This window comes from Drosophila sulfurigaster, chromosome 2L, assembly GCF_023558435.1.
Source record: "Drosophila sulfurigaster albostrigata strain 15112-1811.04 chromosome 2L, ASM2355843v2, whole genome shotgun sequence".
NCBI classification, from domain to species: domain Eukaryota; kingdom Metazoa; phylum Arthropoda; class Insecta; order Diptera; family Drosophilidae; genus Drosophila; species Drosophila sulfurigaster.
Genome location: NC_084881.1, coordinates 10,489,736 through 10,514,244, shown reverse-complemented (window position 1 = coordinate 10,514,244; position 24,509 = coordinate 10,489,736). Strand labels below are relative to the sequence as shown.

General features: G+C 37.0%; 2 protein-coding genes across 3 annotated transcripts; one reads left to right on the top strand and one right to left on the bottom strand.

The window, feature by feature from the left end:
• Positions 1-7,147: 7,147 nt before the first annotated feature.
• Positions 7,148-17,611, bottom strand: LOC133844499 (ABC transporter G family member 23). Of its 2 annotated transcripts, none has more exons than XM_062278526.1 (10): positions 17,397-17,611; positions 10,792-10,988; positions 10,305-10,727; positions 10,140-10,233; positions 9,225-9,571; positions 8,748-9,157; positions 8,498-8,684; positions 8,170-8,435; positions 8,018-8,104; positions 7,148-7,958 (listed from the first exon to the last, which is right to left on the bottom strand). In XM_062278526.1, the coding sequence occupies exons 2-10, from the start codon at positions 10,893-10,895 to the stop codon at positions 7,747-7,749; spliced, it is 2,130 nt and encodes a 709-aa protein (XP_062134510.1). In that variant the 5' UTR covers positions 10,896-10,988; positions 17,397-17,611; the 3' UTR covers positions 7,148-7,746. The 2 variants fall into 2 exon arrangements, with proteins under 2 accessions (XP_062134510.1, XP_062134518.1); XM_062278534.1 differs by having other exon boundaries at positions 17,575-17,597.
• Positions 17,612-22,459: 4,848 nt separating this feature from the next.
• LOC133849946 (phospholipase B1, membrane-associated-like) lies at positions 22,460-24,091 on the top strand. The gene has a single exon (XM_062285941.1). The coding sequence runs from the start codon at positions 22,684-22,686 to the stop codon at positions 23,989-23,991; it is 1,308 nt and encodes a 435-aa protein (XP_062141925.1). The 5' UTR covers positions 22,460-22,683; the 3' UTR covers positions 23,992-24,091.
• The last annotated feature ends 418 nt before the right edge of the window (positions 24,092-24,509 follow it).

The window sequence follows — 24,509 nt, the reverse complement described above, 5'->3', positions numbered from 1 at the left end:
ATGAATTTATTGAGCTTTAAATCTCCCGAACATAGTCAAAGGCAACTCAATTGGATAGAAAACTATGTGGAAACTGGGGATATCATTTCAAAAATCAAATCGTTATACATTTTGATTGAATAGATAATATATTTTCACCTTATTTAAAAGGTAATAAACCTGTACAATCGAAAAGTTTAAGATTATTTTTTGTTAAAAATTGATTTACTTTAAAAACTGCAAAGCAGCTGAGTTTCTCTTACCTCAATGAAAACCAACTCTCTGTACACACTCCGATATTAAATGCAATCCAAATGTAGTCGGAGTTTGCATTTTGTAGTCGTCTTTTAGGCGTGCGTCTCACAAAAACCAACTAGACTTTGTCCATCGGAGAAACATTTTGCAAATAATTGAGTTTGCTCTGTTTGCACATTATTATTCAAACAAAAAATTGAAAGACAATTAATTTGCATGACAATTAAGTTGTTTGAACTTCAATTGAACTCTTGAATTGAATAGCCTTTAATTCATTTCTATAAATATATGCTTATAATATAGATACTGAAATTGATCTGTTTTTTTTTTTTTTTTCTTTAAATAATATGCAGCTATTAATGCTTATAGATCTGTAATAATGTATTTTGTTTTCAGTATCACGCATTCTATACATCATAATTGGCAGATTTTCAGGAAATTCTGGAAATCAATATTAAGATTCTTATAAACTCTTCGAAATTCTTGTATATAGATCAGGTAACCGGCGATATATATTTTCCTTGGACTTTAAACTAGAGAAGAAGAATATTTCGGCGAGTGTATTCGTTTTCTCAATTTTGCTCTTCACACTATTTCCTTGTTGGCTTTTGGACATCGCATGTCCTTTGTGCCACATTTTTACGCCGAATTCGTAGGTGCTTTATTCCATGCTGTCTTTTTTCAGCTGCATACTACGAAACTTGACTAACAATGTGTCTAGCGTAGTACTACGAAACTTCCTCTTCCCCTTCCCTTGCTGCACTTCTCATCAATTTCGACTACAAGTCAGGGCTAACTAAAAAAGAGTTGAAAGAGAAAGAGAAAGAGAAAGAAAAAGAAGATGAATTTCCCGGTCATTCTATCAAAGCGCAAGTCGCGATAATACAAAAAAAAGATTGAAGAGAAAACTGTGAAAAAATAAGAGGCAAGGCAAAAGAAAATTTACGCACAAAGTGGCAAAACAGGAAGAAAAAACAACTGCAACAGCCGCAAAATGAAAACGAACGAATAACAGATAAACAGAGAGAGAGCGAGAGAGAGAAAGAGAGTGCAAGCTACAGACAGAGAGAGTTGCATAGTGTGAGCGAGAGAGAGAACGAATGCGGCAGAGTGTGGGAGTGGGAGCGAGAGGCAGCAGCAGATAGCAACTGAAATGTGCTGCAGCCTTTTCGGCGTTATGGACCAAAAATCGAACTGAAATTTGTGCAATTTTTTTTGCTGTTGCCGCTGCTGTTGTTTGTAGTTGTACGTGTTGTTGTTGTTGCTGTTTTTGTTGCATGTAGTTATGGCTGTGCCTGGGTCCTGTGACTATCCTGTGACTGTGGCTATCCATTGCGTCGTTGCTTGCTTTGCTTTTCTCCACGCTCTTTTTGGGCCTCATGCATTTTCCGTGTTTCGTTTTGTGCGCAAAATAAATTGGTAAACAAGCAATGCAAGGCTAGGCCAGAGGAGAGGAGCGCAGCGTTGGCCCAGAGGCCTCCCATATGTGGCCGACAAGGACAGCTGCCATTTGCATGCGAGCATCAGGCACAGCCAGAGAGCGAGAGCGAGACAGAGCAAGCGAATACTGTGGGGAGAGAGCATTAAGAGGTGCCTGGTCAATGGCAATACATGGGTCTTCCGATTCTCGTACATAGAGCCTCGTATTCGTGTGCCTGTGTGCCTGTGTACGTGTGTGCGTTTTGTGTATGCCTGCGTGTATGTGTTGGGCACATTTCATTCTGGCTGCATTTTAGTGCCTGTCCATTGTTTTTGGGGAGGTTCGTCTCCCACTCTCTCCTCGCAACCTCACAATTCTCCCAATTCCCCTAGCAACGATTGCTCACCCCACACAGTGCATGTATCCCCCATGTACCGCATGTTGTGCGTGGCTCACACATGCATTGCGTGGACCTCTCTCTATGCTTTCCCTCTCTCCTCTGTCCTCGGCCTCTGTCTCTGCCACGGCTTTTTTCCACGTAGTCGTCGCGACTCTTCCAACGCGCAGCAAAGCAGCGACTGACCCACGCCTCTCCTATTTTGATTGTTGCTGTTGTTGTTGCTCTTATTTCTGTTGTTGTTTTTCGGCTGCTGCATTGGAGGCGCAATTTTTGGATTGCCTTTGTGCACAGTGACGCAATATGTCGAGAAATGGTGGTCAAAAAATTAAATAATAAAAATGTTAATGGAAAAAATTGGTTATGAACACTGAATATTTTTGACTACATGTAAAAAAGAATATTGCACTTCTATTCAATTATTTTAATTGCATAATTCTTTTTTCACGCTGTTTTTGAAGAAGAAATTATTTTGTCTTAGGTAATTAATTTCATTTCTATTTGAAAAATAATATTTAATCGAAGCACTGACACTTGACAATTATTGTATCGTTTTTCAAATATTTTAAGTTCACAAAATACTTTAATAGTTCATGATTTGGAATCGAAAAGTGGTTGTTTTTTTTTTATTAAAATTATTTACCAATAATTTTTTAATAATAAAGTAACATATTAGTTAACCAATTAAATTAATATAATTTTATAAGAAATCGCAATATTTTTAAAATAAAAATCTTAAATTATTTTTAGATTTTTTTTTTTTAATAAATTAAGATTAAAAATTAAAATTGTAATTGATTTTCTAATATCTATATCAATATTATTTTATATTATTAATTTTTGCTCTCAAATGATAATTTTTTAATTTTTTACATCAGAGTAAGGAATCACGTTTAGTCCACTGTGCGAGTCCAATCAGCATAAGCGAACAAAACGCGACTCTGCCGCTGTCGCTGTTGCTGTTGCCGATGCCGTTGCTGTCGCTGCAGTCGCAGTCGCAACTGGCGCAGTCGGTAGTTATGTGTGCCAGGCAAAAGGCCAAACGCATGTGTGCTCAGTCGACCCTGTCAGCTAGCCTCCTGCCTCCTTGCTCTCCCCCACCGCACGCATACACAGACACATGGATTGCATGTTGTTCACTGTACATAGCAACGGAGAGCGAAGAGAACAGAGATATGTGCAGCAGAGCAGCAGAGTGAGCGAGCAGGATGGGGAGCGCGAGAGAGAATGAGTGAATGACGAGCCTATACATAAAATGGCGCTGCATATGAGTAGAAAACCAAATGCAGCTGTATGAGTAACCATCTCTCTGCGTGTGTGAGTGCGTGTGTACGTGTGTACGTGTATGCTAACGGTAGCTGATGCTGCTGTCGTTTGCTGCTTCGGCTTCACCTCAAATGCAAACGCAAACGCATTGAATGCGTATCGAGTCGAAGTCCAATGTTGATTGTATTATATTGGAAGAGGAGTCTCTTCATCTCAGCCTACTGTGTTCCGACTCTCTCTCTCTCTCTCTCTTTCTCTCTCTCACTCTTGCTGCAGAACATGCACTTAAATGCTTGGACCCCCTTTGAGCTACATGCTGCAACAACACAAGCACAACACACACACACACATGCAAACAAGCAGCAAATTGAATAAACTCCCAAATCAAATTTTTCACCACTTTTGCTCAACTGACATGACAGCCAACTGCTTGTTCTTCTACGTAAGAGTATGTATGTATGAGTGGCTGGCTCTATGTGTATGTGTTTCTATGTATGTGTTTGTGTGTGTGTCCATCTTTGCCATTTAAAGGGTCAATGAAATGCAAAAGCTATGCCCGCTTCTCATCTATGCCCATGTGCATGTCCGAGTTCGATTCTCATACCCCGCTATTCAATCCGGGTTCGAGTCCATATCCTCGTCCTTCATTGATTGCTTGGCCGTTTTGGATGAGCTCCTTTCAAATCAATTCTCGTTTTGTTTCTTCTCAATTTAGTTTTTTTTTTTTGCCCTGGACCCAGTTTTGCTCATATTTATTGTAGCATTCCTTGGGAAGCCTGTGCTCTTATATTGGTTTTGATTTAGTTGCCAAAATATATTTGCCTGTTGGTCATTCGACAGTTGCTGCCGCTTTATTGACCTGTTCAGTTGTGGGCACATTTCATTTGATTTCACATATTCTCTGTTCTGTGTTGAGCAAGGTTGTTAATCGAGGGCATTTCATTCGATTTTTACTGTGCTACAAGTAAAATTTATGGATGCTGTTTCATGAAGTTGAATAAAGATATTAGCTGTTAACTGTATTCATTGCAGACATCTGTAAACCGATAAGGTAGAATAGGAAATTTTGTTTTATGTTGATTAGAAAGTGGAAATTATGTTGCTAAAAAAAGTCTTATGTGACTCATTTTTTCTCTTAGGACTCAGATTATTGCAGTCACAATAGACGCTTGTCATTTCTTAAAGTACAAATCCCTTGCTCACTTGCTCGCTTGCTGCTTAAATGCTTCCATTCAATGAAAGACAACATATTTTGTTTGCCTTTGTTTCGATTGTTCCAAGTTTGACTAACTTCCTGACATGCCTTTGTCTGAGGCATACAGCTTTAGTCTCATGAACTTTAGTCGACAGAATTTACTTAAAGCTGCCCCAAAAAGTGGCAGCAACCAGACATGGCAATGGCAAACAATAAGGCTGCAAAATAGGCAACGGATACACACAGGAATACACAGACAAACACACACATGCAAACACAGACATAGATACACACACACACATGCAAACTCTGGCAGCAATCTCGACCGCAAAGTAAAGACGAAACGTAAACAAAACAGTTTTACCTTCATTAAATTTACATATAAATATAAGACCTGCTCTTCAAATACCTATACTTGAGCACATGTGTGTGTGTGTGTGTGTGTGTGTGAGTGTGTGCATAATTTCTGAGTGTGCGAGTTTGTTTTTTGGTTTTCGCAATTGTTTTGAAGGTCAAATTGTGCAATTTGAGAGCACCCTGGATAACATTTTATACTATACTATGTGTATATTAAATGGACCAAAAGTTGTAACAAAACTTTGCCCACAGCCATGCGAGACACACACACACACATCGAGTGTGTGGGGAAGGAAGCAGAGCGTTGGGTGTGAAGGACACCAGACCGACCGGTTGAAAAGTGTTTTTATTGTAGACACTCAAAAACTTTTGTGGCCTACACCCAGGCGACTTGACCTACTCTCAACTTTCGGTACGAGTATTTTTCTGCCTGGGTGTGTGAATTTGTTTGTTGATGTGAATAATATTTTTTGTTTTCTACTCGATTTAAATTTCACACTGCTCAACAAAAGCATTTCGTACTCAGACTTTGGTCAACCAGGCGTATGTGCAATATTTCTGTGTTGAATACGAATAATGTGACTACTTTTTGTTGTGATGAATGTGGGTGTGTCTTGGAATATGTGTTGTGCAACTAAGCGTTGGCAATTATATTGAAATTGAGTGTTGCATAACATATTTCAAGTTCAATTCACTAGCAAATATTCAACAATTGTGAGAAGAATGAAAGTAAAATCAGAATTATTTAAGTGAACAATTTGAGCTGATGTAGATGCACAATTTGTCTTTAGTTGCGTATTTATTTTACTTTTTATGAAGACCTACAATTATTTTTGTTTGAAAACAAACGTCTAAAAACCATGGACGTAATTTTAAGTTAAAAAATAAATCATAAATTTATATAGCTTTGAAATTAAATATTTGTCGAAAGATTTATTTTAACTTTTTCTTAAGAAAGTGGGGAATTTAGTTCCTTAAAGTAAGCAAATATGTATGTACATATAACATAATACTTAAATTTAGTTGTTTAGTTCTACTAACTATTCAAATAACTTATCCATTCATTTTGTTTCCAACATTGCCTTATGACTTCAAAATACTTTTTTCCATTTCAAATTCTCTCATTTTCTTTCTTTAAGATTATTCAACAGTTACAATGTTTTTTTCCATTTTCCTACGTGCCACAAGCAACAAGTCACAAAGCAATTCTCACACACACAAACACTCACTCTAGTCACAGATTCAGTGGAAAACTTTTCTTTTCCTTTTCCATTATTTTTTTCTTTTTGCACATTTTATGCAACTTATATAAATGGCAAGCGACACTTTAGACTGCACTGGCTTGCCTGGCTTGGCAACCTACCCACTGGTGCTCTAGGGTCGCCCCTTTTCCACCCACAAGTGCCGAGCGTTGGCCTTTTTGTATTTCTCTCTTCGTCATCGTCGGCGTCGTCGTCGTCGTCGTCGTTTTCGTATTTGGCAAAGATAAAGTTTTGTAATAAAAATGTCTGTTGGTAGACACCGGCAGACTGTCTGCCAGCCAGCAAGCCCGGCAAGGCAGCTTAACGGAGCAGGGGGGAGGAGGAGGATGGGGATGAGGATGAGGGGTTTGGGGCAACCAACCGGGCAGACATTCTGTCTAGCTATTTCCAAGCCCGAAGTGTGTCAGCAACTTTGCAGCGTCCTCGACTTCCTCTTCATCGTCGTCATCATCGTCGTGAACGTGTCCTTGTCCTTGGCCCCCACTCAGGCACACACTCTCAGATATTTATATACATTCGTGGTGGCTAGAAGGGAGGCGAGTTGGAGGCAACAACTTTCGCTTTAGTTTTGCGCTGGTTTGCATTTTATATTAAGTCGAGAACAGGCAAAACTTTGTTGACAGTTATTTAAATTTTGTTTACTTTTGATGAGCTTTCATCGTTTCACTTTTCTCGTTAAAGATATTTTCGTTTGCCATTCATTAAACTGCAATAGAAAAGTTCATGACTAACTTTTAACATGAGTTGCAATAGAATTGCATTTCTCTTTACTATACTTCAAAATTTTTTAGTTCGAATTTGTTAAACTGAAAGTGCGTTATAATTTGTAACATAATTTGAATTTACTATCTGTAAACACAATCTTCAACATTGTTTTGTACCTAAAATATTTTCTATAAATGCCTAGGAAATGCGTACTTCTGCCTGTTACATTCATTTCCTGTAGGTACAAAGTTATAATACACTTCTACCCTATGGGTAGCTGGTATTTAAAACACTTGCTTTTATTTCGATTCTCCATAAAAGACATTTATTTAGATTGTTTTTGGTTGATTTCAAATGTTTTGTGTTACAAGTATTTGTATTTTAAAACAACAGTTTAGCACATTATATTCTTAAACAAACCATTTATAAGAATACTCAATCGTTTTTGTTTTTATTTTATGTTGGGCTATTTACATGGGTTCTGAATGTAATTAGAAATATAAAATGCACTAGGTAATATAGTACACGATCTGGGAAAGTCTTTATTATGTAAATTTAAAAACGAATTCTTTATCGTTCGATGAATGCGAATGCTTATTGCTGTGTGTATTATAAATATCTGTGAGACACCCTTTAGACCTTATGTGATTTTTAGTACAGCCTAACATCAAGTTGAGAACCGAGGACATTTTATTACAACCTGTTAAGGATCACGCGGATATCAACTGAATGCAGTCTGGCTAACATAATGTGTTGATGCGGTTGATGAGAGAGTCTGCGACATGCGAGTGATATGCTTCCGATAATAATTAAATTATATAGATACTATGACAAATATACATAGATAAAATCGCCTATTGGGAAATTCTAATACACTACGATTCCTAGTAATCTGCTGATGTCAAGATCACTACGACTTGCGCCTAATGCCTATCAGACATAGCACAAAGAAGATGATGGTCCAGGCGCTCATCACGAGGAATCCATTGTAGACCTTTTCGTTGGTAATGCTCCAGCCCTTCTCGATGACATTTCGCGCCGATATGGAGGGTATGGTGAAGGGCAGAACCATGACCAGATCCTGCAGGAATCCTGGCATGCTCTCGAGGGGCCACAGCAGACCTGCAAGAGAGAGCAATAAAATTCGTAGGGTGCAGTTCTTATGCTTCTCGATGACTTACCGCAGAGTATAATCATGGGGTAGAATGCGCCCGTTGCCACAAAGTTTGCTTCCGTGTGGGATTTGCAGAAAACTGAGATGAAGAGACCTGTTGAAGGAGTAAACAAATTATAATTTATGCAGTTGCCAGAAAATGCTACTCAGTTGTTATACCAAACAACATGCCACAGAAGGCTGTGAGCGTTAGTAAACCAATCAATGTTGTCGTATCTCCATTGTTGTACGTATCGAAGACGAGACCAATGTACATGATGACCTCAAACGATTGCAGTGACATGATAATCAATTGGGTTAAAAGATGAGCCCAGAGCATTTCGGTGGCTGAAACACCCGCCAACAAAGTACGATCCCAAATGCCATCCATGCGCTCCGAGATGAACACAGCAGCGGTCATCAAAGTTGCCAAGAAGAAGACCATACTGCGAGAGAGTGAGCAATCATAAATACAATCGATAGTTATCGATATACACGCAATACTCACGTCATTACAACGCCTGGTGCGCAATACTGCTGAAACTCAATTTCTGTGCTGCCATAGATGGGATCCTGGAACTGAACAGGCAATCGAACCAAAGCTGCACTCACATTGCATTCCTCGACGACTTTATTCATGAAGCTGCTGAATTTATCGCGCAACTTGCGCTGCATAAAGTAGGCAACTTGTTGATCTGCAATCGAAGTTAAGAAAGTATAAAGAAAGGTGTCCAAATTCAGCTATTTAATAAATTTACCCGTCATGTCGATGTGCACAGTTAGCTCGGCATTATCCACCGATCCGTCGCTGGCGTGGATGCCATCCTCAATTAGTTCGGCTACAGATTCGCTGAAGTTCTTTGCAAAATGAATGTAGCCCACGGTGACAGTGCGCTTGGCATCCGCCAAGGCAGCGTCCTCAGTATCATAATATTTTCGTATAGCAATATCATCGCCAAGTTCTCTTATGTAGCGACAGGAGAGCTTATTGAAATGGCAGGTATCATTGGCTTGATAAAGTGTCCTTAGATTGTCATCAAAACACTCGGCATAGCTGTCCACTTCACCCGAGTAGACGCCAAGGCCGAGATTTCTGGGTGTCTTGCCAATGGCCAGATAAAAACAGGTCAGTTGAATTATGGGAAACAGCAACATGAAAATGATGCCACTGAAATAATGAAGTAGATATTCTTGGTCATTATTTTGCTAATAGCTTATGCCAAACTTGCACTCACGAGGGTTGTCTAAACAATTGCACAAAATTCTTTGTCATCAGCGCCTTAATGCGTCCTTTGGTCGTGAAGAAAACCTTTTTGCGATTCTCGTTCATTGGCTCCTCGAATGGTATCGGGGATTTCTCAGCAGCTGTTGGTTCATGCGAATCGATTACTTCTGTGGGCAGCATTGCTGTGGGCACTGCTTGATTCCTATTGATGTCCATTAGCTGTGGCAGCTCATCCTCGTTTCCCTGCCGCTGGCTGAGTATGAGAAAGGCGTCCTCAATGGACTGTGTGCCGAATTTGATCATAATATTGGTGGGCGTGTCCTCGGCCAGCAGAACACCATTGCGCATAAGACCAATCTAGAAAAAGAGGATGAAGCATTACTATGAAGTTTGAAAATATTGTGATTACAAAATTGTATAAGTAATATTGTACTTCGATTTCAAAATTAAAATAATTATCAAAAATATCAACATACATATCTGTAGTGAATAATTAGTAGTTTGTTTGTAATTCATATTTCTAAAAATGTAATTGCAAAACTATCTAATTAAAAAGTAATTCTTATTTCTTCTACTACCAAAGTGCTATTATTATAATTACATTTCAAATTAAACTAAATTGCAATATACTCAAAAATTTATTTTTACATTTCTTTTTCAAAAGATATTTGTGGTAATTTAAATTGTACTTCCAACTCGAAGTCTTTAAAATATTATTGCAAGCTAATTACGTTTGAGTTTAGATCTATTTAGATCTTCTGAAAATATTGATTAGGTTAAATTATTATATCTTTTATTAAAAAAATGTAATTTAAGTTAAAATTTACAAAACTTAGTTACCACGAACATTAGATGTATTATTCTAATCCTATAGAAATTCAAAGAATATATATTGTGACTAACTTATTCTTTCAAATTTACTCACGCAATTCGCCTGCTTGGCCTCCTCAATGTAATGTGTGGTAATAATCACAGCCAATTTGCTATTTCTAGTTGTCTCGACCAGAAAGTCCCAGATTCTATGAAGAGTACGTTAATAAATTAATTGGCAATTTGCAACAAATAAAATTCTTAAAAATAATTTACTTACTTTTCACGCAACATGGGGTCGAGTCCGACAGTTGGTTCGTCAAGGATCAACAGCTCGGGATCGTGGATCATGGCGCAGGCGAAGGACAAACGTCGCTGTTGTCCGCCGCTGCATTCCTTGATCATTTGTCGAGGTGGCGGCAACTGAAGAAGTTCCTTGAGCAGCTTATACTTCTCGCGTATTTTCTCATCTGTGAGTCCATAGATGCGACCAAAGTAAAAGATCGTTTCCTTCACCGTCATCTCCTCGACCAGTGCAATTTCCTGTGGCATGAAACCCACTCGACTCCCAGGCACTCCGCTCCCAGGTTCGCCTGGTTTCACGCCAAGCACCGAGACTTCGCCGCCATTTAGGCGTCGCTGGCCAACAATGCAGGAGAGCAATGTGGTCTTGCCGCAGCCCGAGGCACCCAACAGGCCATAGCTAAGAGGAGGGAGAATCGATTGATCAATCAATTGATCGAAGGCTCATTATGAATGCAACTCACATGGAGCCACGCATGACGTTCATATTGAGCTGGTTGAGCACAATCTTGGGATTCGATTTGGAGCCATAATACTTATAACCATTGCGCACTTCAACGGCCGCCATCTTGCTAGATATGTGTGTGCGTATGTGTGTGTGTGTGTGTGTTCGCTCTCTTTAAAGCTCCGCTCTCTCGTTCTGTCTGACGTTGCTAATGTGCTGTGTGCGATCGAAAGAAGAATATGATGAGTATCGAGTAATCACTTGCGTCAATAAATCTTTATACGGTTATGTATTTTATTGATTGGCGCTGCTTTATGACAGACACGTGCCAAGGCACACAAAGCGTCAAAGATGCCAAAAAAAACTGATAAAAAATATATTTATATAAATAAATCGATGCTTTATGCTTGTCGTGAATTCTAGGCATTCGCTTAGCTTCCATTCACAAGTTGCGTTTTTTTCGGAAAGTGAAAATTAATCTAACAACTTGTTAAATCCGCAGCAGAGTTCACTGCCCCTTCACTTCTCAAAAATGCCACGCATAAGTTCACCTACTTTGCCATGTCACTACAACAACATAAAATTTCAATTTTATCAACTGTCAATCACATTACTCAATAGTCACTCTTAAGTTTTATGTAATTGCTTATAATCGCAAGTGTTGAGCGTTTCATTAACCTTTGGTTTTGTACATTTAATTGCATTTTAAGCTGATCTGTCAATTAAGAACTTACACTTGATGTTCCGTGACTGACGATGATGATGAAAAGGGCGGCATAATTTGTTGAATGTTGCTTTTTAATTAATGGAATCGAATGGCTGACAGAAGTCATTAGGTTGAGTGATTTCATGATCCTCTTTGCAATTTAAACCGCACTTCACTTAAGAGTTTTACATTCATCATTCAAATATTTCTATAGAATTTCATAAAGAGCTTTGCACCCGCTTTGGTTAGGGAGAAATGCAATTAAGAGCATAATTATGAGGCAAACATGAGGAAGTTTAATAACTGTTTAAACAAAAAGATTATCGCGCTGTTTTATGACAGACACGTGCCAAACACACAAAGCGTCAAAGATGCCAAAAAAAAAAAACTGATAAAAAATATATTTATATAAATAAATCGATGCTTTATGCTTGTCGTGAATTCTAGGCATTCGCTTAGCTTCCATTCACAACCTGTATAACCTGCTATCTAATTTTTGCAAACATAAATTGTAATGACGTTTATAGCGATTGAAAGCTTATTATGGAACAATATAAATATTTATAGTATACATTCGATTGAATGTTTAATATTTGTATTTGAATTAAAGAGCATATTTGTTTGGATTTAAAAAAAAACCCTGTATAACCTGCTATCAAATTTTTGCAAACATAAATTGTAATGACGTTTATAGCAATTGAAATGCTTATTATGGAACAATATAAATATTTATAGTATACGTTCTTGGCTAATTCTTAACCTGAATAGCGAGGTAGAAGGTCTTGTTTTTAGTATTGCAATGTTTACCAATAAGAATTAGCTGTTAAAATCGTGAAATAAACAACACAACACAACACTAGATTTCTCAGAAGACACACCTTCTGGCGTGTTGGGTCATTGAAATTGTGCTGAACAAATGTAAAATTAACGATATGACAAAACTTAAAACTCAAAGTCGCAGTCGCAGTCGATGCAGCAAATATTGACAAAAGTTACAGATATTTTCTGTGTGGGCAATGTGGGCAAAGTTGTTTTGTTGAACAACTGAATTTCACTTTACTTACATTATTTATGCATGTCTGTAAATGCAAATTACAAAAGCACTCAGAACGTGGGCCACTCGGGCAATGACAACACGGAAAAATCAAATGAGAAAAGACAAAGCGTCTTGAATAACAATACACGAATACAGACATACAAATATATCTAACATATATATGTAAATGTAATATTTCAGCGTTCAGAAAATGCATTCAGAATAAGCAAACAAAATGTGTCGTGTGTGTGAAATGAACTGTGAAAGGCGTCACAGGTAAAGAGAACAAAGATTCGAAATAATTCCGATGGAAGTAAAAGGCTTTAAGACTAATGGAATTTTGTGACACTTGCGAATTACTCTCAATTAATAAAATAAAGTGTACTCGAAGTTTATTTGATGAAAACTACAATCGAAATACGTAGAAATATTTCGAGATATTCGCTTACTCATTTGTATGCCTGGCATATGAATCATTAGCAGGCAATCAGTAGATAAAATATTTTACTATCCCATGCATATTTTAGAGACTGTTATTATAAATTACCCAATAAAATGGCGCAAATGAATTAGCTATTCAAATGACCTAAGCTCATCTCTACCTTCTAATGGCAATATTTAGATTTAGTGTTGCTAACTTCACGATAATTGCGAAATGCCTTAGAGATGAAGTTCAAATGGATTAGGTTTTTCCTTGAGTGGCAAGCCCAGTAATCATTATTTTTGACATCCTTGCTGCTGAGCAATTAATTTTAATTTGCTGTTGTGTCAAGTCTATTGGCAACTCCTGTTTAAAAATCAATGACCTCGTCTCACAGACTTTGACCCACTTACGTTGCCAGCTCATGTTCAGTTTGAAATCCGTAAACTCACACACAAACACAGATAGACAATCACACTGCACATGTGCCGGAGACCGAGACGGAGACGTAGAGCTGGCTCCCTCGTATCTTGGCATCTCTTAGATACATAATCAAATGAGCCGGCTAACTAGAAAAAACAACAATCACAACAACCATAGTAATAATAACAACAACGCATACACAAAAAAAGACCATAAAAGCGTTCGAAAGTCAAACTCGAAAAAAAACATAAAAAATAAAAGCTTACCCAAAAAAACTTGAGTAAGGTTAGTAACATGAATTCGTGGTCATAAATTGACGTATCTGCTGTTATTATTATCGCGTTGCTGCCTTTGTTGTTTGCTTAACATTACGCCTGATGACGCAAAGGACAACAATTTCAGACTTGATATGTTTTTAACCCAAAAGACAGGTGCGCAAAAAAAAAGTTGCACCTCTTTTATGTGGAATTTCATTGCATTGCTTAAGCTTTAAGTTTGTAAAGCATGTGAGTCAGATGTAAAACAAAATCTTGGGAATTTTCTGAGTTCAAAGCAAATAGAAGCAGGAAGGATCTATGGGACTTTGTGTAGCCGCCTTTTTTAGTACCCTGTTAAATAGTGAAGTTAAAATTAAAAAATAACATTTTAATTAGGGATCTGTTCTATTTTATTTAGTTGCATTTTTTTCAATCCTATTAACGCTTACAGTTGAAATAACAAAAAAGGAAAAACATGTTAATTACTTGCGCGTGTTCAATCTTTTGCGGTTCTTATGCAAATTAGGAAAGCATAAAGAAAGCATTTTAAAGAAATTTGCATAATTAATGAGTTATAATCTTAAATAGGTTTGCCAATTTTATATTCAGGTTATTCCTCAGTTTAAAAGCTTGATCTTATCACTAGCCTTCAAGCTAGCAATTTCGTAAAATCAAAGATTTACTATGATAAATGAAACACGACATCAAAGCACATTTGCTACCGATTCGATTCATAGTTAAATTTATTATTATTAGGTGCAACTTGTGACATATTATGCACCTCAAACTGCATGCCAAACTGATTATACCCCATGCAAGTGTAAAGACAAAATTAAAAAAAACCCAAATAATCAACAAAAGAAATAACAAAAACAAAAAAAACGTAAAGCGCAGCGCCAAAAACAAAACAACGCCAAGGTTGCCAACTGGTTAGCGGCCGCAGTCGCAGTTGGCGTCGACGTCAACGTCGCAGCCAACTTCAACGTAAACGTCGTAACGTCAATTGCCGTCGCGGTTGTTCCAAAAATTGTTTGGTCTAAGCTGTGTGTGTATTAATGTTGTTATTACTGCTGTTGTTGTTGTTGTTGTTCATATGCAACGAATTTAATTTGCACATTTGCAAATCTTTTGCAATGCTTGCACTGAGGTCGAGAGAGGCCCTGAGCAGCACACACAGCTAGAACCCCCCTCTGCTTCCCTCCACGCACTTGCTTTCTCAGCAGCAAGAACTTGGTTATATCATTAAAGACACTGACACGCCCCCCAGCCAAAAAATTACCACCTTGATGCAGTTGAACGGCATTTCATCAAGTCTGAAGCAACAACACGTTTGCTTTGCTTGGCTGCAGTGTTAGTGGGTATTTAGTTCGTGCAACATGCAGCAGCAACAACAGTCACAGTTAAGGCTACAGCCAATGCTGCAGCAAAGATCGTGGATTGTTCAATTGCTCGACAGTTGCTTCCTTCTCGCTTGTCACCAGCTGCCCGTTGCCCGTTGCCTGTAGCCAGTTGCAAGTTGCAAACAGTTGAGTTGAGTTGAGCGTTGCCAACTGGCCGCACTTTTTTCTCGCTCTGACTGCAGTTTCGGTTTTGTGGCATGGCCACTTCTTATATAATCCAGCAACAATCATTTCGGCCAGGCTGCAACATCAGCAACAACAACAGCAGCAGTAACAGCAACAGCAACAACCGCCACAGCAATCAGCAACAGCAACAGCTGTCTGAGTTAGTTGTGTGCACTGTTTACATCATTTACATTTAATACAAATGCCGTATTTAACATTTCAAAGTGCCACTTGCCACACTTAAAAAGCTTAGCTTAATTTTCACAGCAAAACAATTTATAATAAACCATGGGAATAATAAATGTTATTAAATAAATAAACCTAAATAAACTTTTTCTCTTTTATTTCGTTATTTAATCTTTATTTACAACAAATAAAATCAGTTACAATTAAAAACTAGTCCCAATAGAACTCTAACGAATTTCTCCAACTATAATAGGTTGATTATAGAAATAATAAATATTTAAAATAAATTATAGCCGATGAAAATTACGAATAGTTCACCAAATTTAACAATGAATTTTTTTAATTTAGTCCAAGATCCCAATTAATTCATTACCTTTTATTATTACACTGGAAATGATTTGAAATTTCTCGAATATTTGCCTACTTCATTTTAATGAATTATCAATTAATATACATTTTTAATTCCACTGTAAATGATCTGGAATGTTGAAGCTTATCCATTTCATTTAACTTATTTTGTCTATGAACATGTTATTTTCTTTCTTTGATTTTCACCAATGTTTTATTTATGATATTCGAATATCTGTTTGATTTCGTTTATTCCATTATCTTTCCTTTAAACTATTATTATCATAGCGACTATTCGCTTTGCTGTGTTTTGTTTTTTCTGTGTCATTTCGCACCAGTGCATTATGAACATGTAACAATTTTGCACACTTTTTACCCCATTTACTTTTTGCAGACAAAAGTACTTATGTATGCATGAGTACGAGTATAAGAGGTGAGGTAAATGACAATGCAAAAGATTTGTGGGTAGCTAGCTGGATGATGATCATCTTACTGTGTTGCTAAAGTGGGTTACACCAAACACTTTCAAATTGTGAGTGTACCATAAGGCGACGCGACGCGACGCAAGAAAAATGTGCAATGGGAAGCGATTAGCTAAGAAAACTCGATTATTTATGACAGATATTTTTATTTACATGAGAGCTACATGGGTTTTTCCCCCCCATGGACCCGACCGGCATTTTAATTGATCTCCTCTTAAGCGATCTGAATCAATTCAATTGCCTACACATGAATTTCTGGGATCCCAGCTATCGCAGTAGTTGAAGCTCAACACGAAATTTATATATGGCAGTCATTGTCTGTTGCAATATTTTGCATTGCCCAATCCCCTCTGCTGGCTGCCTGGCTTGGGCACCTCCAACATGCCATTTCCCATACATACATACATACATGCATATGTATACTACTACTTGTGCTGTACGCTCTTTTTTCGAAATATTATGAGGAAAAACAAACAGAAAGACAGTTAACAGTAGACAGTAGACAGAAGACAGTTAACAGTAGCAGGGGCACCCGAAAGAGTTGTTGTCGTTGTTTTGGATATGAATGTTGGTTGCTGTTGTTGGTGTTGTTGTTGTTGTGGCTGCTGCTCGCTTATGAAGTTCAGCTTTTATTTGTATTTGGCTTACTATGTGTTTTTATTGCACTATTTTCTTGTTTTTTTCCAAGCATATAACAAACCGAAACGAAAACGAAACATTTTCGAATAACTTTATTTTTGGTAGCTTCTTTCGTGCTGTCTTTGTGATTGTCTTTACTTGCGTTTCTTTATTTGTTTTGGTCAATAAAACACATATACACATATGCACACACTCGCATACATTCACATACTTCACATGCTACATCTGCTTCATGCATTTGCGCACACGCGCCAGCCCGCACAAGTTTGTGTCTTAAGTCTTTCGTTTTTTTTTTCATACATATTTTTATTTTTAGCTTCCAAAAGAAAAGCATTTGTTGTGTCCAATGAAAAACCGCTGACTAATTTTGAAAAGGCGGAAATTTATTTATAACCTAAATCTACTTTTTTTATATTATGCATTTTTTTTTTTATTTTACACTGTCAAATCACTTTTCAAGTGGTTTCAATTCACTTTTATATAGTACACTCATTTCATGATAGTTTTTGCTTTTCACACTTTGCTTGGTTATTATAATTACTGTTGTAGTTTGTTTCGTACCATTCAACGGCTCTTCTAACCAACTTCTCCTTGAGAGCGAGCGCTTGGTAGTGTGTTGCAATTTTCTTTTGCTTTTTTTACTTGTATTTTTCTTTGCTTTTCGCCGACTAGCGACTGACTACCAAGTTTGGCGGCTCCGCGCACCGTTTTTCAGCTATCTCTCAACCGTTCCGCTTACCCCAAGTGTCGCGGCCAAGCTACGTTTGTCGACTGAACACTCAAAAGCGACGCTGGCCCGCTCGCAAGCTCGCCGCGGCTCGTCGATCGGACAAAATAAAGCAACTTCACATTCGACTTCGACTTGTGGCCGCACAGCTTTCGCAGCGCTTTGACGACGCTTTTGCAGCGACTACTCACACACACGCAAAACGAAAAGTTAATTAAAATGCGAATTTTTTGTTGCTTCCTTTTAAACCAAAAATAAAGAGAAAAAACATACAAGATAGATCGTAATATATATAAAAATTATTAATGCGCTACAACACAGCACATTTTGTTTGTTTTTTTTTGAATACCGCCGCAATCGACACATGTCAAACTTTTTCTACTTCGTTTAGCTAAATTTGACTTTTTTCCTCACTCGATTTGGACAACAATTTGTACGTAGAAATGTTCAAGTTGTAATCTCTCGTGTCAAGCATAATGTGGGTCTTTATTTTTGGCATAAACGACAAATAGCTTAATAAAAATATTTAAACGAACGTGTGCAAGCTAATTAAGATAAATTTTTAAGAAAATTGTAAATAACAAGATTTAATTTCACGTGTTTGTGATTAAGCATATGTTTTTCATTAAATTATACAATTAGAAGCATTGAATATCAAGTCACATAATGCCCTTAAATTTGTGCACGTATTTTACTGATCAAACTTTTCAATCTATTTCTTTGCAGGTATGTAAACGCTTTATAACAATTATTATTCTATGGTGAGTGTTTGATTGATTGACGGCTTAAGTGCGCATTAAGCTGAATAAATAAGGACTCATTGCTGGGGTAACAAGCCCCAAACAGAATAATCATCAATTGATATCATTCGCATAACTTGTATATGGAAGTCAGGCATAGACAATTGTTTTATTGTACTTCTTAATTGAACTCAATGTTCAACAGGGTAAGCACGACAGCCAAACACCCAAGCAAACGCAAGGAACTCCGGAAGGAAATAGTTCTCATTATATGAGATTACCGTTTATTAAATTGAAATGTCACGCAATATCTATTAAATAAATTGTGCCTACTATTTTCATTTCAATTATTAGCATGCAAAAAACTTTGTCTTGAATAAAGTAATTGAAAACAATTTATTAGAGATTTTAAAAATTTGATATTAGAGAGACGCCAGTAGTTTCACCTAACATTGACTTTTCTACTCCAAATTAGTTTAATGATCCCCCCTTAAATGTTAAGGATCACCTTAGTTAGAAGTGTAGTCTTAATTGCTTTTACTATAATTAGACAAAGTTATTCCACGAATTGCTAATTGCCATTTAAATATCGCATTATAATAAGCCCCATTGAGCAATTTTAACTTGTGGTTTTGCTTTCAGCAATCTTTGGATGTTTTCAAGTTTGTAGGTTTCGAGTGGGCTGAGCTATAATATTCAAATTTACTGGTTATTTGTAGGTATAAAATGTATACAAATAAGGAAATGTTTTAGATGTAGTTATTGATATTCGACAATATGAAATGAGTAACTATTGATATTTATTTTAATTTACATTTGCTAATAATGTAACTTAATCTAATTAGGGGAATGGAAGAAAATGTTCATATTCGTTATTATGATCTGCCCTCTGTGTATATTATCAATTTATCTTATTTTTTTGTATGGAATTGCCGCCTGTGCATTTGAATTTATTTACTTGACGTTCATCAGCATTCTCTTTATTGACCAAGTCACCTAAGATTAACTCACACTCTTGATGTCACACTCTCGGTTGCACTTTGCCCCAATTTGCTTTCGTGTTTCATATGCGCATCTCAATTAACCCATTTGTTTTTCATTTAACCCCAATTTTTCACAACTTTGTTGGTTTTGAATTCGCCTTTTTTTTTGTGTTATATTTTTACTCTTTTTTATATTTTGCTTGCAAACATTTCCGAGATGCTTGCGGCTATTTTGTCAGTCCGTCGTGTAGCCTTTCTGTCCGTCCCTCTTGCTTCGGCTTTTTTCTTTCTTTCTTTTTTCATTTGTTGCACAAGTGTGCAAAATAAATTGGTTCGAAGAAACACACACAGACGAACAACTGAAAACAGATGGATATATTTCGCCCGAGCTCATTGTCTTACTCAAGCATAAAGTTTATGACATGTTGAAGCCCGATTGTTGCGATAGTTTAAACATTAATTTCTATGCAAAACGAGGCAAAACACTTAGAGACGACCACAACAAAAAAAGCACTGAAAAAGAGAGCAACACTCGCCGAGCTGAAGAGTCGAATGATTTCTGCATTCATTTCTTAAACGGCGCATGTGCTCAGCTTCAGTTTCTTCTTCTTCGTCGTCTTCATCGTCATCTTTATCTGCAGCTTCGCTTCGACATATTGTTTCGTGTTCAAGGCCAACGCTGGCGCTTTCTTTTACAATAGCGTCGACCTTGACGCGCTTACTTGCGACTGCGCAAGCGTCAACGTTCAGCCATTTAGCTGTTGTGTTTAGCTTGTCGAGTGCCGCGACGCTCTCGCATCGCTGCTTAAGTTTGCACGCTGTTATCAGAGTGCCAACAACAACGCTGCCGACGGCAGCAGAAGCAGCAACAACAACGACAACAACCCGGTTAACCCACTTAAAGTCTGTTGAACGCGTCGGCTCAACCGACTGTTTGTCTGTCTTATTGATCAGCAGCCCAGCAAATAGCAACGTTTAGACTGACGGACTTGTAATTTTTGGTTAAGCGCCGAAAACAGAAATGTCGCAAAGTATATACATACATATATATTTTTTATTATTATTTTCTTGTTGTTGCTGTTGCTGCGAGTTGTGCAATGATTAACTAGCCCGCCTTTGCGCGACTCTCGCGCTCTTTAGGGTCTCTTCAATGCCCTTGCCCTGATATACTTTCGCCTTATCGTACTCTTGGTTGCTATTTGCAGTTACATAAATATAATAATAATAATAATAAATAAAAGACTAATATTCATATTCATGTCAGAATTAAAGTTCAAGATTTCCTATTGCTATTAATATTTTTAATTATTATAATAACAAATCAAAACCATTTTTTTTCAATTCTGATCTCGAATGAAAAATTAATAAATATCAACCAAGATGAAGTAAATTATTTTGTAGAGTATTTTATCGTCCACAAGCTTTTTCTCAGATTTTCATTCATGTTGAATTGCTGAAATATAAGCATAAACAAAATATGAACTAATGAAAATGCAACTGTGCTCTGCGCTCTTCAACATCAATTGAGTCTCTCTCTCTGTCTCTCTCCCTCTCCTCTCACGCGCTCTTTGAACTAATCGTTCCCTTGTGCTCTTTATTGGGCTCACTCTCTCAGCAATTGCTGCGAGGTTATGAAGTTTTGTAATAGTTGATGGGTTTATTGTGCTGTCGCAGACTTTTAATTTGCCATCTAGTATTTAGAAAATACGAACATGTTTTATTTTAAGTACTATTGTAAAACAATACGTACATGTTTTAATGGAATTTTTTCGTATCTCTGTTTACTTATCAAATTTGCTGGACAGGTTCTTTTCGTGTCTCTTTTACCTTGTTTTGCAATTGATATATATAATATAATTAACTGCAATTGTAACTGGTTGCGAAATAACATTTTAATAGCCGTGTCGAGTCATGTTTTTTTATTATCTTTATTTGGAGGGTCTAACATATTTTTGTGCAAATTTGTTGACAGTGTTTTTGAGAGTGAGCAATTAAACGTATTGACAATAAACTCAAATATATTGACATTCGAATATTAACACTCAACACTCCTATTTGAGATAAACGACAAGGCTTCACCCTTCAAATCAATTAAAATTTTCTGCAAATTAAGATGCATTATCATATTTGCCTATCTGCTAATTTATTAGCAAAAACTAAATTCACACCTTTAATCGATTGTCAAACAAAGCATTTTTATTAACATCCTGACAACCCTATTGAAGCTTTATTTATTTTCGGCTTTACGAGCTTTTTACTGACTCTTCTTTTATTTACTTCTCTCATATCTTAAAGCTCAGCTTGAAGTAAGTTATCGTCTCTCCAAGTTACAGTTTGTTTACAAACTCTCTTAAGCTGGCCTAGCAACAGGTCGCAGCTAATAAAATTCAATTAGAGTACATATGTAAATTCCAATTGGAATGGAGCATGTTGCGTTAATCGATGCGGCAACATTTCTCAAAAAGCTTTGCAGCCAAAACTTGGCAACAAAGTTGACAGTAACAAAATGTATGTGACTCCACAACTTAATGAGCTTCAATTAGTTTAAATGAAATAAAGCTGTGGTATTTTATAGAGTTTGCAGACACAGCAGCAACAACTTCATCTGCAAAATCGTTTATTTAATTGAGTTTCATTTAGCGGCAAACTACGAGTATTGGGAATGTGATGGGAAATGTTTTAGATGTATTTCATTCTAGAAACTGACCTGCCTTGACCCTGAAAAAAAAAAAAAAATTTAATTAAAAAATTAAAATTACTGCAATAGGTTTTAAAATAAAAGATGAATGACAAAAGATCTTAAAATGTAAATCATGTTATTTACTATAATAAACCCTCTACATTGCTTTATTTGCACAGCCTAAAAATATGCTATATAAACATTGAAACAAGAACTCATTCTTCAACAATGATATACTCGTTATAAAAATTTGATGTACATAAGTATGTATTTCCATTGACCATTGAATTAACAAACAAAGCATATTAATACCATTTTTTTTTACCATTGCCCGTCCTGTACAGTGATCTTATATGTGAAATGTACTTGTTTTTTGGATAGTGATCAAATTTTATACAGTTTTGTATTTTTAATAAAACCAATGGAATTTGGAAATGTTTTATGTCATTAATATAAAACTACTGAATTTAAAGAATTTTTTTTATGGCTTTAAGTCTGTATACAAAGTATATAAATCTTTGAAATAGTGGGAAGTACCATATAAAGAATGATAGTTAGCTTTATGTAGAATCGCCTAAAGCTCAAGACCCCCCAGCAATTAACCTGGTACAATTACATAGAATTAAAAGAGGCTAAAGTTTTTAAAAATCGTAGCGCAGTAACAAAACAACATCAGAATCAACTAGACAATAGACTGTTAAACAAATATTTAAGCAACATGCTTCTGTTGCTGATACTTACATTATTGTCTTCGACCAGGAGCAGGCCTGAGTCTGGTGTTGAAATTGTGAATTTATCGACGCAGCTTCTCGATCAAAGTGGCTTCAAGCAATTGCCCTTTCGACTTAAGCCCTACAACGAAGGCGTCTACTACACGAAGCTGGATGACAGGCTACGTCAAATACTGATCAATGGTCGCAATTGGACACAGGTGACGGTGCTCTCCAAGATCGATTCTCTGCTGGAACATAATGCCAAGATTGGCAGACTTCAGCAGCCGGTCGCAGAAGATTATAGTTTTCCATGCGACTTGAGCAAAGGAAGATCTCCTGTACCGCCAAGTCATATAACTCGATTGCGCCCCGGTGATATCGATATTGTAGCTGCCTTTGGGGATTCTACACATGCTGGTACTGGCATCTTGGCTTTGGGATGGCGTGATTTGCTTACAGAATATCGGGGCTTCTCATATGGTGGCGGCGGCATTGAATCCTGGCGCACTGTGCTCACCGTGCCCAACATACTGAAGCTATACAATCCGAATCTCTATGGCTATTCCGTGGCTCATTGTTTGGCTGTCGATCCCAATTCACGATTCAATGTCGCTGAGCCAATGTTGTACTTGTTGGATTTGCCATTTCAGGCGCACGTTCTTATCGATCGCCTGCGCAAAGATCCCAAGGTGGATATGGCGAAGCATTGGAAAATGATCAGCATTCATGTGGGTCCCAATGATATGTGCGCCGAGCTGTGCCACAGAGATGACTTAGAGGCGTTTCTGCGCACGGCGAAAAGTGTGATGTATGATACCTTCCGAGTGCTCAGAGACAATGTGCCGAGACTGCTGATTAACTTTGTAATACAACCGGAGGTTCATGATATGCTCAATACAATACACAAAATGCCACAGGACTGTAAGGGAAAAGCCTATTTCTTCTGCCACTGTTACCCCAAATATAAAGAGTCGCATTTTTACAATGCTGCTGAAAGATTTGTGAGAATGCAAAAGGAAATTGCTTCAATGCCCGAGTTTCAACGCGATGATTTTGCGATTGTGAATCATGGCATTCTCAGGAATATTAGCGATCTTTGGTCAAAGAATGGGGTACTTGACTATACTTTCATGGCCAACGATTGCATACACTTCAGTCAGAAGGCTCACGCGGTGTTGGCCAAACTATTGTGGAATAGCATGTTTGCGCCAACTGATTATAGATTTACTGAAGCATGGAGTCATCCGTTTGAGCATTTTTTGTGTCCCAATGCAGAAAATCTTTTTCTGAGAACAAAAGGTGATCAATATTGATCAGATTATCAGATGTTCAAAAACTGAAAAAGTTAACTCAGTTCTTAGACTACGGATATTATTGCAGTTTTTACATTGTTTTATTTTTGTATAAGAAATATAAATATACAACTAACTAGACAGTAAGATATCATTCAAAAATTTATTTGTCAATAAAGACTTTAATATTTTATTTAAATATGAATTAAATACACGAAATAGTAATAGTAATAAAGAAGGTAATAAGTTTGAAAACGAAACTGAATAACGTTTATTTTAATATTTTCGGCAAACTTAAAATTATTACGTACATAGAGAAGTGTCGTAGATTAAAAGAAAGATATTTATTCCACGCCCCTTAAAGCTACCGCGGCAAAAAGTACATTAAAATAAAAAGAAATCCATTCAAAATGCCTTGTTTGTTTATAAATGGGGCAAGCACGTGGTTAGCGAGAATCTTTTCTGTGAATCTGCCCAGTGATCACAGATTACTTCAATAAATCAGTAAAGCGGAAGTCAAACACTGGGGACATGTATAG